We start from the raw sequence: 15,422 nt of genomic DNA, 5'->3' as shown, positions 1-15,422 counted from the left end.
GTGCTCACTGGCCTTCATTGGCTCTTGGTCAAGCAATGTCTATACTTTAATTTCTCATCCTTGTTTTCAAATCCCTCTATTGCCTTGTCCCTCCTTGTTGTAATATGCCTTTAAAGGATAGCAGCATGACATCACTAGGAGGGAAGTGTGTCATGTGACCCAGTCTTAGTTTCACTTTTGCTATTGAGCAGAGCATAGGGGCACAGCTCTACTGCTGATGTCTTCAAGATTTGTACACATGTATAGCTGTTCTTATGTGCCTAGTCTAAATAAATGAATCCACAATGTTAATCCCCAACTTTATGAGTGATTGGTGCCTTTATATCAGTATAACAACACAACATAGTGGTTCAGCGGTGGTCAAACAGCATGGCAGCAAGATCAAATATAGGTACAACATGGTGAACAGCCTTAAATCATGCTACATGGCATGAGATGACCCTTGACATTCTGGTCAGACCCCACAGAGTCGCAGCATCAGAGAGTGTTGAAATCACAGTGTGGTGACTGCACAGGAAAGCTCTGAATACACAGTTCAGAGATAAAATAAAAGGCTGGTAAACAGATAGATCCCTTGAGCTGAGATTGCAGTGTATAGCCTGTCAGTAGGACAGTGCACTGAGAGGACCAGCACCAGATTAGCTCAGGAAAGGTAAGTGACCAGGGTGTGGGCCAGATCAATAGTAAGAGTCAAAGAAACACTGTCAGAATGTCCACATAATTCCCCACTTTGAATTGGGATGCAGCTGACATATAGTCAGAGTTCAAAATGTTTAAACAGTATACAGAGCTAAGGTTCCTTGATTCAGGTGAGTCTTACCAGACAAGCAAGCCATAAAAATTAACCTAGCAATTGGGTTTAAACCAAAGATAAAAACAAAAAACTGCGGATGCTGGAAATCCAAAACAAAAACAGAATTACCTGGAAAACAACATCTTTTGATGATCTGCTTCTATCACTGCTTGCTTGTCCCTACAAGCACACCAACCCCTCCACTTCTCTCCCCCCACCCAACACCCGCCCACCCCCACCAACATACCTTAAACCAGCTTATATTTCACCCCTTCCTTGGATTCACCTAGTTCTGTTGAAGGGTCATGAGGTCTTGAAACCTGAACTCTTTTCTTCTCCGCCGATGCTGCCAGACCTGCTGAGTTTTTCCAGGTAACTCTGTTTTTGTTTTGGGTTTAAACCAAAGTTGTGCCAGTTTTCAATTCCAAATGTTTTGATAATGTTCTGTGATTGGACAACATTTGCTAAATAATCCTCATTGTGCTAAAAATTATGCTGACAACCAATTTAAGATTGTCAGTCGGTCTTGCAGTGTGGTGCATTTGCGTGTACTGGAAGCTACATATATTAATACACAGGGGCCTGTTTTTGCAGACAGAAAGAACATGTACACGCATTGCACCTGTTCCAGCTAAATAAAATATGATAGCCATGGGCTGGTTAATTCCTCAGGGCAATGTCTTGACAAATCAGAGTCAAGCTACCTGGTTTAGATTGCAAACAATGCTTGGCAGTTAACTGTCACTCACCATTAACTGGTGCATTCTCAATGGCAACTCATCTACCAATCAGTGGCCACTTGCTAACCAATCAGCATTCTCTTCTCATACAGTATAAAGGTGTTGCTTCCCCTGACATTGGTATTCTTGCGATTGTCCTGATGAGTGTAAGACGAAAAACTTCAACAAAATGTCCTTTATCAGCAATACCCCATTATTCAACAATTACACAACATGTCAAGCAGAAGTGACAAGGATTTGTTCAGAACCAAGGTCCTATGAAGTCATTACACACAAAGGGGCAATGCTGAGGTGTAACCGAGGACAATTCAGTTCCATTCCACCTCCTCAACAATAGTGCAGTCCTATTACATCTAGGACAAGATCCCAAATGGAACCAGGAACAACATCCAAGAATGACAACCCCACAGATCACTGTGAGCAATTAAAGACAGATCCGGCGAGGTTACCATTACAAGATCTGGGGATACCAGCAGATTACCTCTATGTTTCAGAAACTCATAGATTCACCAGCCCAATACACCTATGTAAACACGAACATGCATTGCAAATATTTATACTTCTCTGGAAGGGGAGAAGTATCTTTAAAATGAAAGGGGGATGTTGTAATATGTCTTTAAGGGATAGCAGCATGACATAACTAGCAAGGAAGTAGTCATGTGATCCCATCTTAGTTTCACTTTTGCTTTAAGTATAAATGTTCTTATGTGCCTAGCCTTAATAAATGAACCCGCAGGTGTTTACCCAATCCCTTATGAGTGATTGGTGCCTTAATATCAGTGTGACAACACAACACTCCCTATCTCTGTAATCTTCTCCAGCCCCACAACAACCATACCGCCCCCCCGCCCCACCCCACCCCCAACGATATCTGCACCCCTCTAATTCTGGCCCCTGGTGTAGCCTCAATTATAATTGCTTCACAATTGATGGTCATACCTTCAATTACCTAGGCCCCAAGCTCTGGAATTTTCTCCCCACACCTCTCCACCTCTCTACCTCTCTCTCTCCTCCTTTAAGACATTACTTAAAATCCGCCTCTTTGACCAAGATTTTGGTCATCTGATCTAATATCTCCTTATATGGCTTGGTGACGTGCTTTGTTTTATAACGCTCCTGTGAAGCACTATTTAAATAAAAGCTGCTATGGTTGATGTTGTTTTTCTAGCTCGGCCAGCTATGGTGAGTGAGTTGCACATCCCTGCTTTGTACAGAATTAGCTGATCTGGATCAGTAGCGGGAGAAATGCAGTTGATTTCGACGCCCCTGGCCTAAGGCAGAAGGAAATCAGGCAGGGCTCCTGATTACCCTTGGAGCTGCAAGATGGATTTGGATGTTAAATACAGACCGGATGGGCCTCAATAATCGAACGTCGTGCTGACAGTCCCCATCCTGGCTGACAAAACGAAGAATTGCCACTCAGGTGAGATACCTGAGGGCTGATGGCACTGTTGGAACTGAACCTCAACTCAGAGTCCATAACCCCGAGGAGTCGAGGGAGGAAATAGACAGTGTATAAAAATAAATGACGGTTTGGAGATCCCCCTTGTTATTTACTTGACAGAAATATTCACTGAATGTGCATGTGCTTTGACGATGAGTATGTAAATCAATCTGGTTCACTTATCTATGAGGGATGGAATGTTACAATGGATCTTTTAATGTCATGAATCACACTAGCAGAGCCACAGTAACAAACAGCCTGGTTAACTCCTGAGTGACTCAAATATTCCCATTTCACTGGCAGCCTAAAGCTCCCGTGGCACACGGACTGTTAAACTCACAGTTCATTACGCCAGGCTCGCTTTACTGACATCTTCCTTCTTCCAAAACTGTTGGGGTGAAGGTCTTTGCCAGAGGCTGATCTCATCTCATTCTGCTGCAGCTTGTCTGATCGGAGTTGATATGACTAATGAAGGTTTTTTTTAAAAACATTTTCTGTAATCCTGTCTGTTTGTAGCATGTGTGGGAATTGTTGCACATCAGGCAAGTGTGTTAGAGAAAGCCTTTGATACAGGCAGTGTAAATGGACTAATTTGAATGTGTTTCTGGAGGGAGAAGGAATTGGGGAATATAACTATAAGGGGTGGGGCGGGGTGGGGGGGGGGTGGGGGGTGGGTTGGGGGGGGGTTGGTGGATAACCATTGACAAATGGACAGTCTTGTTAGGCCCAATGGCCTTTGCATGTTCCTAAAAATACTTATGTTCGTGCACTGTTGAAACAGCAATGCCGCACATCAGTGTAGCATGAGATAACACAGTGGGTGGAATCGTCTCCGCTTTGCACAATGTGTGGTAGCGGGCAAGAAAAAGGACGTTTAACCCACTAACCACAATGGCAGGTTTTCGCACTATATCATACCATTCCTGGCGTGTCCCACCTCATTAATAATGCATTCCTGGGAAACACGCCAGATCGCTGGCGGGATGACCTCTGACTCGCCCGCCCTGCAGTCACCTCAGGCCTTCAGTTATCCGGGTGCCATATTTAAAGGGTGCCCCCGCACGGGGCTGGCTCTCTCTAAGGGATTGGAAGCTGCTGCAAAGTCATAGCTGCCAAAGGGAGGAAACATGTTGTCCCCAAATTTAACAATGCCTCCCTTGGCCGCCTACTGGATGCAATGGAGGCCCATCATGAAGTTCTCCACCCCTGCACTGCACAAAAGCCAGCAAGCAAGGTCGCCAATCCAGCAATCCAATCCACCAATTGGTATGACAAATGGAAACCCATTTTCCATTTGTCATACGAACATATGAATTAGGGGCAGGAATAGGCCACTCAGCCATTCAATAAGGTCATGGCTGATATGATTTTCACCTCATATTCCTGCCTACCCCCGATAACCTTACTTATTATTATTGCTTATCAAGAATCTATCTGCCTTAAAGATATTTAAGAACTCTGTCTCAACCACCTTTTGAGGAAGAGAATTCCCAAGTCTCACAACCCTCTGAGAGGAAAAGTTTTTTCCTCATCTCTGTGCTAAACAGTGACCCCAAGTTCTAGGTTCTCCCACAAGAGGAAACATCCTCTCCACATCCACCCTGTCAAGTCCCCTCAGGATCTTACATGTTTCAATCAAGCCGCTCCTTTCTCTTCTAAACTCCAGCGGATACAAGCCCAGCCTGTCCAACCTTTCCTCATCAGATAACCTGAGGAAGCACAGCTGAGCACTGACAGGGAGAGACGTACACATTTGGGTCTCCTTTGCTCATTGTCCCTAGTCAGCAGTGTAGGCTGGAAGTGAGAAACACACTAGCACAAAAAAAGCACGAGCATGCTAACTTCTCTTCGCACACACACTGCGTGCATCCCATTGATGTGCTGGGCACACAGACAATGCAATATCACTCAGCAGTGCAGGACAAGATAACACAATGTTACACAACATAGTGTGAGGTAACACAATACCAATGAGAAAATAATCACTGATCATTGCCTGAAGTGAGGGTGTAGTGACTGAAGCTGAACTAATAATTATTATCATGTTCAGAACTCTTGGCCCACATGATGCGTAGATAGTTATCACATTGTTGCAGGTCGGGAGTCACTCTTGAAATGAGTGATGTAAACAGTCAGAGGCTATGATCAAACGATATAAGAAATTGCCAAGTAGCAGGCAGCAAAGTTTCCGAAGATCATTTCAATGGTGAGGATGTGATGCTGGCACAGTTCAATGTTTACTACATTCGTTTTGGCAAATAACGCCATTCAGTGTTCCTTTCAGCACAACCAGTGTCACACATGAAGACAACCACAGTGTAAAGGAGGGTAACGTCACTTCCTGAACAGACCTGTCAATCACAGCACAACTCAGGGAGTTTCTGATTCTTTCAAAACATTCACTGTGAAGACCAGTTCATATCCCCGGCCACTCTTATTATTTTGTGGTCCGCAGTAGTTCAGGTCAATTTGTGCATACATTTATAGCATTCAAAACCGTCACAGGGTCTTACCAGTGCACATGTGGCCAGTGAAGGCCACGCACAATGTTTCTAATCTCCGGCTATGGTTGGCAGGGTCAGCGTTTATTGCCCATACCTGGTTACCCTTGAAAAAGCTGTGGTGAGCTGCTTTCTCGAATCTCTCAGTGTGAAGTACACTCACATTGCTGTCAGGGAGAGAGTTCTAGGATTTTGATCCAGTGACAGTGAAGGAACAGTGATAAAGTTCCAATTCAGGATGGTGCGGGAATTGGAGAGAAGCTCAGAGAAGTTGGTGTTCCCATGTGTCTGCTGTCCTTGTCTTTCCATGTGGTAGAGATTCTGGGTTTGGGAGGTACTGTCGAAGGAGCCATGGCAACTTGCTGTATTGCCTCCTCTGTATAGTACACACTACAGACATGGTGCACCAGTGGTGCAGGGTTTAGATGTTTGAGGTGTGGATGAGGTGCCAACCAGCGAATTGCTTTGTCCTGGTTTGCATTGAGCTTCCATCTCAACTTGTACCTTTTAGGTGGCAGAGAAACACCGAGGAGTCAGGAGGTGAACCACTCACTGCAGAATGTTCAGCCTCTGAATAAACAGTAAAAGGATGTTATAAGGAGGAGTGGGACCAATTAGGGACCAAAAAGAAGATTTACACATGGAGGCAGGGGGCATGGCTGAGGTGTTAAATGAATACTTTGCATCTGTCTTCACAAAGGAAGCAGATGCTACCCAGGCCATGATGTCAGAGGAGGAAACCCTGTACTAGAAAAGTTCAAAATTGATAAGGAGGAAGTGCTGAAAAATTTGCCGGTACTTAAAGTTGACAAGACACCAGGATCAGATGAGATGCATCCAAGGATATTGAAGGAAGTGAGGTTGGAAATTGCAGGGGCATTGGCCATAATCTTTCGATCTTTCCTAGACTCAGGAGGTGCCAGAGGACTGGAGAATTGCAAACCTTACACCCTTGTTCTAAAAAGCCTATAAGGATAAGCCTAGCAATTACAGACTAGTCAGTTTAACTCAGTGGTGGGGAAGTTTCTAGAAACAATTATTCAAGATAGAATCAATAGTCACATGGAAAAACGTAGGTTGATTAAGGAGAGTCAGCATGGATTTCTTAAGGGAAAACTGTGTTTAACTGACTTGCTGAAGTTTTTTGAAGTGGTGACAGAAAGGGTTGATGTGGGCAATGCTGTTGATGTGGTGTACATTGACTTTCAAAAGGCATTTGATACAGTGCCACACAACAGACTAATGAGAAAAGTTATAGCTCATGGAATAAAAGGAGCAATCACAACGTCGATACAAAATTGGCTGAGTAACAGGAAGCAGAGAGTGATGGTCAATCGATATTTTTCAGGCTGGAGGAAGGTTTGTAGTGGAGTTCCCCAGGGGTCGGTATTGGGACCATTGCTTTTCCTGATATATATTAATGATCTAGATCTTGGTGTGCAGGGGACCATTTCAAAGCTTGTGGATGGTATGAAACTTGGAAACATTGTAAACTGTGAGGAGGACTGTATAGAACTTCAAAAGGACATAAACAGTTGGTGGAGTAGACAAATATGTGGCAGATGAAGTTCAATGTAGAGAAGTGTGAAGTGATGCATTTTGGTAGGAAGAACATGGGCAGACAATATAAAATATGGGGCACAATTCTTAAGGGGGTGCAGGAGCAGAGGGACCTGGGTGTATATGTGCATAGATCATTGAAGGTAGCAGGACAGGTGGAGAGTGTGGTTAATAAAGCATATAGTATCCTGGGCTTTATTAATAGGAGCATAGAGTACAAGAGCAGGGAGGTTATGCTGAACTAATATAAGATACTCATTAGGCCTCAGCTGGAATATTGGTTACAATTCTGGGTACCATACTATAGGAAGGATGTGAATGCATGGAGAGAGAGCAGAGGAGGTTTACAAGAATGGTTCCGGGATGAGAAACTTCAGTTATGAAGATAGATTGGAGAGTTTGGGACTGTTCTCCTTGGAGAGGAGCAGGCTAAGAGGAGATGTTCAAAATCACGACAGGGCTGGACAGAGTAGATAGGGAGAAACTGTTCCCACTCATAAAAGGATCGAGAATGAGAGGGCACAGATTTTAAGTATTTGCAAAAGAAGCAAATGTGATACGAGAAAAAACTTTTTCACACAGCGAGTGGTTCGAGTCTAGAATACACTACCTGGAAGTGTGGCGGAGGCAGGTTCAACTGAAGCATTCAAGAGGGCATTAGATGATTACTTGAATAGAAATAATGTGCAAGGGTACAGGGAAAAGGCAGGAGAATGGCACTGAGTCATAATGCTCATTTAGAGAGCTGGTGCAGACATGGTGGGCTGAATGGCCTCCTTCAGCGTCATAACAATTCTGTGATCCTGTGACCTATGCTAGTTGCCACTGCATTTATATGGCCGGGCCAGTTGAATTTCTGGTCAATTGCAACCTCCCCCCTCCCACCCAGGGAGCTGATGCTGGGGCCCTGACAATGGTAATGCCATTGAAGGTCAGTGAAGGTGGTTAGGAGGAGCTGGTCGATGTTTAGTACTTGAGTACCCTGCAACACAAGACACATGCTACTCAATGCATGTAATACAAGGTAATGCGAATATGAGACACTTCAACAACATTACAATACAAAGCTGCAGACGCTGGAAAATGGAAGGAAAAGCAAAAAGTGCTGGAAATAATCAGCGGTCCAGCTGCAGGAAAAGGAAATGGAGTTACCAGCTGGGATTTTCCGGCTCTGTCCACTGGCGGGACCAGCCCCTGCAGCGTGTTCCACCGTAGCAGGGCCGGAAAACCCCGGCCTATGTTTCAGCTCTGTGACCTTTCATCAGAATCGGCATTTTCTTGTTCAAAGGACAATGACTAGCTCCAAAAACAAAACAGGTGCAGCCCACACGTAATGGATGTCGATCATTCCCGTTGTCTGAGACACCTGCTTGGGGCTGCAGGTCTTCATGCACTGGAATGTTGTCTGTTTGGAAAAATGCACTCTTCCTTTTTTTAATTCATTCACCGGATGTGGGCATTGTTCACTAGCCTGTCATTTATTCCCCATCTCTAGCTGCCCTTGAGAAGGTGGTGGTGAGCTGCCTTCTTGAACCGCTGCAGTCCATGTGGTGTGGGTACACCCACTGTGCTGTTAGGAAGGGAGTTCCAGTATGTTGACCCAGGGACAGTGAAGGAACGGTGATATATTTCCAAGTCAGGAAGGTGAGTGACTTGGAGGGGAACTTCCAGGTGGTGGTGTTCCCATGCGTCTGCTGCCCTTATCCTTCTAGATGGTAGAGGTCATGGGTTTGGAAGGTGCTGTCGAGGGAGCCTTGGTGGATTCCCTGCAGTGCACCTTGTAGATGGTACACACTGCTGTCACTGTGCGTCGGTGGTGGAGGGAGTGAATGGTTGTGGATGTGGTGCCAATCAAGCAGACTGTTTTTTCCTGGATGGTGTCAAGCTTCTAGAGTGTTGTGGGAGCTGCACTTGTCCAGGCAACTGGGGAGTATTCCATCACACTCCTGACTTGTGCCTTGTAGATGGTGGACAGACTTTGGGGAGTCAGGAGGTGAGTTACTCGCTGTGGGATTCCTAGCCTCTGACTTGCTCTTGTAACCACAGTCAGAGCCGTCTCTAGGGTACAGCGAATTGGGGCGATCACCCCAGGCCCCGCACTTTGGGGGGTCTCGCACTTCGACATCACGGCGTCAGGTGTAACACTGTTCCGAACTAATTAGCCTCTTTAAAGCGGGCATATAGCACATGGCTTCCGAGCTGCAGGGCAAATCACTCACGTGCTGGCCGGAATTTTATGGCCCCGTTGCATCAGGAGGATGGGGCTGGGGCCATAAAATGCGGCAAGGGATTCTAAACTCCATTGACTTCAGTGGGAACGTAAAATCCCACTGTCATAAAATTCCACCTCCGGAGTTCAGAGAGTCTGCGCAAAGTCCGGCACTCCCATATGACCGATTCCCACAGGGTCCGTTACCAAGGAGAAGGCGCTAGGAAAATTGAAAGGTCTAAAGATGGATAAATCACCTGGACCAGATGGATTACACCCCAGAGTTCTGAAGGAGATAGTTGAAAAGATAGTGGAGGCGTTAGTGGTGATCTTTCAGGAATCACTGGAGTCAGGGAGGGTCCCAGAGGACTGGAAAATCGGTAATGTAACCCCCCTGTTTAAGAAGGGAGTGAGGCAAAAGACGGGAAATTATAGGCCGATTAGCCTGACCTTGGTTGTTGGTAAGATTTTAGAGTCCATTATTAAGGATGAGATTTCAGAATACTTGGAAGTGCATTGTAAAATCGGGCAAAGTCAGCATGGTTTCATCAAAGGGGGGTCATGCCTGACAAATCTGTTAGAATTCTTTGAGGAGGTAACAAGTAGGGTAGATAAAGGAGAGCCAATGGATGTTATCTACTTGGACTTCCAGAAGGCCTTTGACAAGGTGACGCACAGGAGGCTGCTCAGTAAGATAAGAGCCCATGGTGTTAGAGGCAAGGTATTAGCAAGGATAGAAGACTGGCTGTCTGGCAGGAGGCAGAGAGTGGGGATAAGGGGGTCTTTCTCAGGATGGTGGCTGGTGACTAGTGGAGTTCTGCAGCGGTCAGTGTTGGGACCACAACTTTTCACTTTATACATTAATGATCTAGATGAAGGAACTGAGGGCATCCTGGCTAAATTTGCAGATGATACAAAGATAGTTGGAGGGACAGGTAGTATTGAGGAGGCGGGGAGGCTGCAGAAGGATTTGGACAGGTTAGGAGAATGGGCAAAGAAGTGGCAGATGAAATACAACATGGGGAAGTGTGAGGTCATGCACTTTGGTAGGAAGAATAGGGGGCATGGACTATTTTCTAAATGGGGAGAGAATTCAGAAATCTGGAGTGCAAAGGGACTTGGGAGTCCTAGTCCAGGATTCTCTTAAGGGTAAGTTGCAGGTTGAGTCGTTAGTTAGGAAGGCAAATGCAATGTTAGCATCTATTTTAAGAGGACTAGAATATAAAAGCAGGGATGTGCTGCTGAGGCTTTATAAGGCTCTGGTCAGACCACATTTAGAATATTGTGAGCAATTTTGGGCCCTGTATCTCAGGAAGGATGTGCTGGCCCTGGAGAGGGTCCAGAGGAGGTTCACGAGAATGATCCCAAGAATGAAAGGCTTAACATATGAGGAACATTTGAGGACTCTGGGTCTATACTCGATGGATTTTAGAAGCATGAGGGGGGATCTGATTGAAACTTACAGAATACTGAAAGGCCTGGATAGAGTGGATGTGGGAAAGATGTTTCCATTAGTAGGAGAGACTAGCACCCGAGGGCACAGCCTCAGAGTAAAGGGAAGACCTTTTAGAACAGAGATGAGGAGAAACTTCTTTAGCCAGAGAGTGGTGAATCTATGGAATTCATTGCCACAGAAGGCTGTGGAGGCCAGGTCATTGAGTGTATTTACCACCAAGCTAAATAGGTTCTTGATTGGTAAGGGGATCAAAGGTTACGGGGAGAAGGCGGGAGAATGGGGTTGAGAAACTTATCAGCCATGATTGAATGGCGGAGCAGACTCGATGGGCCGATTGGCCTAATTTCAGCTCCTATGTCCTATAGTCTTATGGTCCGTTCAAAACCCCCTCCCCCACCCCATTCCACTCACAGTAGCTGCTATGACATGTGGCACTGTGGACATCCAACTCCATAGGGTAATCGGAGAGCGGGAGAAGAGGCAGCGCAGGATAGAAGTACAGAGAATTAGACATTGCTCAATTAGGATAGAACCCACCAGGTTTAACCCCCAAAGAATATCCAAGTAGCACAGGCCATATACAGACACCTCTGCAATATCAATATCCTGGGGGTTACCATGGACTAAAAACTGCACCTGACCAGCTATATAAATACTGTAGCTAGGGCCGTCCCTAGGAGGGTGCGGGGCCCAGGACAAATCACACTGTGTGGGCCCCCGTAACATTTTTATGCAGGTTTCCTCTGACGGATGGGCCTCTGAGCATGTGTGTGAAGAGGAGCACCAGCAGCATCCCACCTACTGGGCACTCAGTTACAAGCCTGTACTGCACTATTGACTGTGATAACTGTGCCGCAAGTAAAACTACACCTTACTTCCATGGCTGAGCATAATTGTTGGCTCTCCTTTTGTTATGGAGAAATCCATGATCTCTATGGGATTCCATTAGAACATTTTTACTAGCACACCCCACACCCTAACTGGAGAAAACTTAAAGGCCGGAATTTTCCAGCCCCTCATGCTGGCCAGATGTGAACGGAGATTTCAATGGCTCGCCAGCCAGGAAAACTCCAGACCTGAAACTTTTAAGAAAAGAATTCTCTACAAAGATTCCACACTCTTCAAGTTCACAGATTACAATTTGTATTTAGCACTTATAACATAACATCACAGGAGTGTTAACAAGCCAAATCTAACACTGAGCCACATAAGGAGGTATATTTGGGCAGATGACCTAAAGGTTGTTCAAGTAGGAAGAAAATTTGAGCATCTGAAGAAGGAAAGAGAGGCGGAGAGGCTGAGGGAGGGAATTCAAGAGCTTTGGGCCGAGGCAGCTGAAAGTACAGCCTAGGGGAGCCAGTGCAGGTTACCAAGTGCAGGGATGACGAGTGAATGGGACTTGGTGTGAGTAACGGCTGAAGAGTTTTGGGTGTCCTCGGTCTTTTGGCAGGGAAAAGATGTGTGTGACAGTCAATAAGAAAGATCAGTGTAATACCCTGTTGTGCCTTAGGATGGCACTGCCGTATAGCGGGTGCCTCAACTCACAGCAATGGTCATGGAGACACTTGCTACTGCAGGAGGTGTAACCTCAGCCTCCGGCCCACAGGGTCAGGAACTTATATAGATTCCAGTGATCCCAGATGAGAGACTTTGAACAGTTAATTCTTCAGATCCCTCTGCCTCCCTTCCAAAGCCCAATTTACAGTAATAAGACTCTGAAATTCCTGTATGGCTGGTGTTGGAGTGGAACCCTATGTGTACACAACAACCCTAGACCCTATCCTTAGCTCAGTGGTAGCACTCTCACCTCTCAGGCAGAAGGTCATGACCTCAAGTGCTCACTGCAAAGAATTGAGCACATAATCTAGACTAGCAAACTCACTCCAGGCCTGAGGGAGGTCAGAACCTGCACTCCTTACAGATGAGATGCTAAGCTGAGGTTCTGGTTCAGTGAAAGATTCCATGGCATTATACCATGAAGGGCACTGGCCAATTCTGATCCTTTAACTAACATTTCTTTAAAAAGTTATCAACAGGTTGTCTGGTTATTTATCTCATGGCTGTTTGTGGGGTCTTGCTGAATATAAATTGTCACATTTCCCTACAGTCACAAAATCGACCAAATTGAGAATATTTGATTGGCTGTGATGACGTTTGTCTTGAGGTCAGGATAGGTGCTATACAGATGCAATTTCTGTCTTTCCCAAATCTCAAGGTCTAGGTCATTCCCTTAGCCAGAGTGGGCACCCCTTAATCCACCAAATGAATTTCATAAATTGCCCTGTGCTACTCCAACAGTAGACATTAAAACTTTTTAACAAAAACAGACCATCTGGTCATTATCACATTGCTGTTTGGGGGAGCTTGCTGTGTGCAAATTGGCTGCCACATTTCCTGTATTATAACTGTGACTGCCCTTCAAAAATATCTCATTGGCTATGAAGTGATTTGAGATTGTGAAAGGTGCTATATAAATGCAAATCTTTCTTCCGTTGATCACCGTTTCATGCTCTCACAGGACGTGGGCATCAAAATCTAGGCCAGCATTTACTGCCCATCCCTAATCGCCCTTGAGAAGGTGGTGGTGAACTGCCTTCTTGAGTCGCTGCAGTCCATGTGGTGTAGGTACACCCACAGTGCTGTTAGGGAGGGAGTTCCAGGATTTTGACCCAGTGACAGTGAAGAAATGGCGGTATTGTTCCAAATCAGGATGGTGCATTGTTTGGAGAGGAACTTGCAGGTGGTGGTGTTCTCACTTGTGCCTGCTGCCCTGGTCCTTCTGGGTGGTAGAGGCTGCAGGTTTGGGAGAAGCCTTGGTGAGTTGCTGAAGTGCATCTTGTAAATGATACAAGCTGCTGCCAGTGTGCACCAGTGATGGAGGAAGTAATGTTTAAGGTAGTGGATGGGCTGCCAATCAAGCGGGCTGCTTTGCCTTGGATGGTGTCAAGATTCTTGAGTACTGTTGGAGAAACACTCATCCAGGCAAGTGGATAGTATTCCATCACACTCCTGACCTGTGCCTTGTTGATGGTGGAGAGGCTTTGAGGACGCAGAAGGTGAGCCACAAGCTGCAGAATTCCCAGGCTCTGAATTGCTCTTGTAACCAAAGTATTTACAAGACTAGTTCAGTTAACTTTCTGGTCAATGGTAACCCCCAGGACGTTGGGTGGAGGATTCAGTAATGGGAATGCTGCTGAGTGTCAAGGGGAGGCAATTAGACTCTTTCCTGTTGGAGGTGGAGCAAATGGGGCCCAAGGCATTTGATCCCCAGGAATTGATGGACGAATTTTCTTCTGCTTCTGCCTTTTCTTCAAATCTTTTTGAGGGGCAATGGGACAAATTTCAAAAGCAGTTATTGAGGTGATGATGATGGTTCCTTCAGCCACGAGATTAAAACGAGTTTTTAGATTGTGCCATTCCATTCATTATCACCTTTGGGGGACGCCAGGACAACTGTTAAAATGTACTTTTTGTGCTGCAACAGGTTGCACGATAGATCAGTGAGCATGGTAATCAATACACACAAGAGGTAGATCGAAGCAAGGGCCTGGTGGTGAAGGAGTTAACGCCTAGATGCAGTGAGAGTGACAGCTCGGTGTCCCTGTCCCTGTGTGCTTGTGGCTGTCTGTTTTTCTGGTTTCAGTTCAGCTCAGGAGTGTGGACCAGGGGCACGGAGCCTGATAACACAGACGCCAAAAGCAGCTGCCTCAGCAAGCAGTGTGTTCAGGTACTCTGAGGAGGACCGTAAAATTATTAAACAAGAGATATGGTACGTTTTTTCGAAAGCTAACAGAGGATAGCCTGTGTTTCTCCTTCCGTTGCTCATTATGGGTTGCTGCATCTCCAGAGGTGAGTCTAGATTATGATAAATAATCACTTACTCCCAAATCAGACTACACCCCTTGTTGTCTGGTTAAATTGAAACCCCACCCCTGGCCTTCGCTGTGGTGTTAAATGGCTGTTCTGGAATTGCAAGGAGACACTGTGCTATATTGTGGATTAAAACAATCTGGTTTGTTGTTGCTATGGTTACATGTACCAATGGAACAGGACCTCACTGCCAGTGTCAGCTCTTTGTCTGAGAGAGTTGCACTGAGCGCAGAAAAAAAACACAAAGATGCCCAAAGCTACATTCCGCACAGGTTTGTTGGAATATTCTAGAATGTGCAGACACATTTTCTGTGCTCGGCTTTTGAAATCTGCGGTAATTTAATCTCCTGTCATTGTGGTTAAGGAGTGTGCCATGCTGAGAAGCCAAGGGAGTGTAACCAGTGGGCACCATCACCAGCCTCGTGTACCTGGCATTTATTGCACGTCCCTAATTTCCCTAAATAAAACTACTTGATAGGGTTGAGTGGCCTGGACCCATTCAGAGGTCTGTGTGGGGCTGGAGTCACAAGGGCAACAGGTTAGTTTCCTCCAAGGGACATGGATGAACCAGTTGGATTTTTACGAGGGTCCGACTGCTTTGAGCTCACTTTTAGCTGGTATTTAGTTCTAGACTTTCAAAATCTGAATTCAGCTTCCCAAAATTGCCTGGATGACACTTGAATTCACGGTCTCTGTATTACTCATCTGCTTACACAGCAACCAAAGGGCTAGGAATTGGAAGGGAGAAATCTCAACGCTGCAAGACTCAGCATGCAAAGAGATCAAGGAAAATTAATCTGCAGCTGTAATGAGTTGAAGAGAGCAAAGGTGGAGATAGTGAAGGACGGG

General features: G+C 45.6%; 1 protein-coding gene across 2 annotated transcripts in view; it reads left to right on the top strand.

The window, feature by feature from the left end:
- The first annotated feature begins 3,339 nt into the window (after positions 1-3,339).
- The window catches only part of fam131c (family with sequence similarity 131 member C), a 47,151-nt gene continuing 35,068 nt past the window's right edge, over positions 3,340-15,422 (top strand). Inside the window, exon 1 of one of the 2 annotated variants that reach the window (XM_041205728.1) lies at positions 3,340-3,451. In XM_041205728.1, coding sequence (XP_041061662.1) covers positions 3,439-3,451 — 13 coding nt within the window. In that variant the 5' untranslated portion in view covers positions 3,340-3,438. Of the gene's footprint in view, positions 3,452-14,463; positions 14,553-15,422 lie in introns of those variants that run through there. The other variant, XM_041205727.1, reaches the window with a different exon arrangement.

This window comes from Carcharodon carcharias, chromosome 15, assembly GCF_017639515.1.
Source record: "Carcharodon carcharias isolate sCarCar2 chromosome 15, sCarCar2.pri, whole genome shotgun sequence".
In the NCBI taxonomy this organism is placed as follows: Eukaryota; Metazoa; Chordata; class Chondrichthyes; order Lamniformes; family Lamnidae; genus Carcharodon; species Carcharodon carcharias.
Note: the sequence above shows the minus strand (reverse complement) of the source record. Positions and strands in the feature narration are given on the sequence as shown.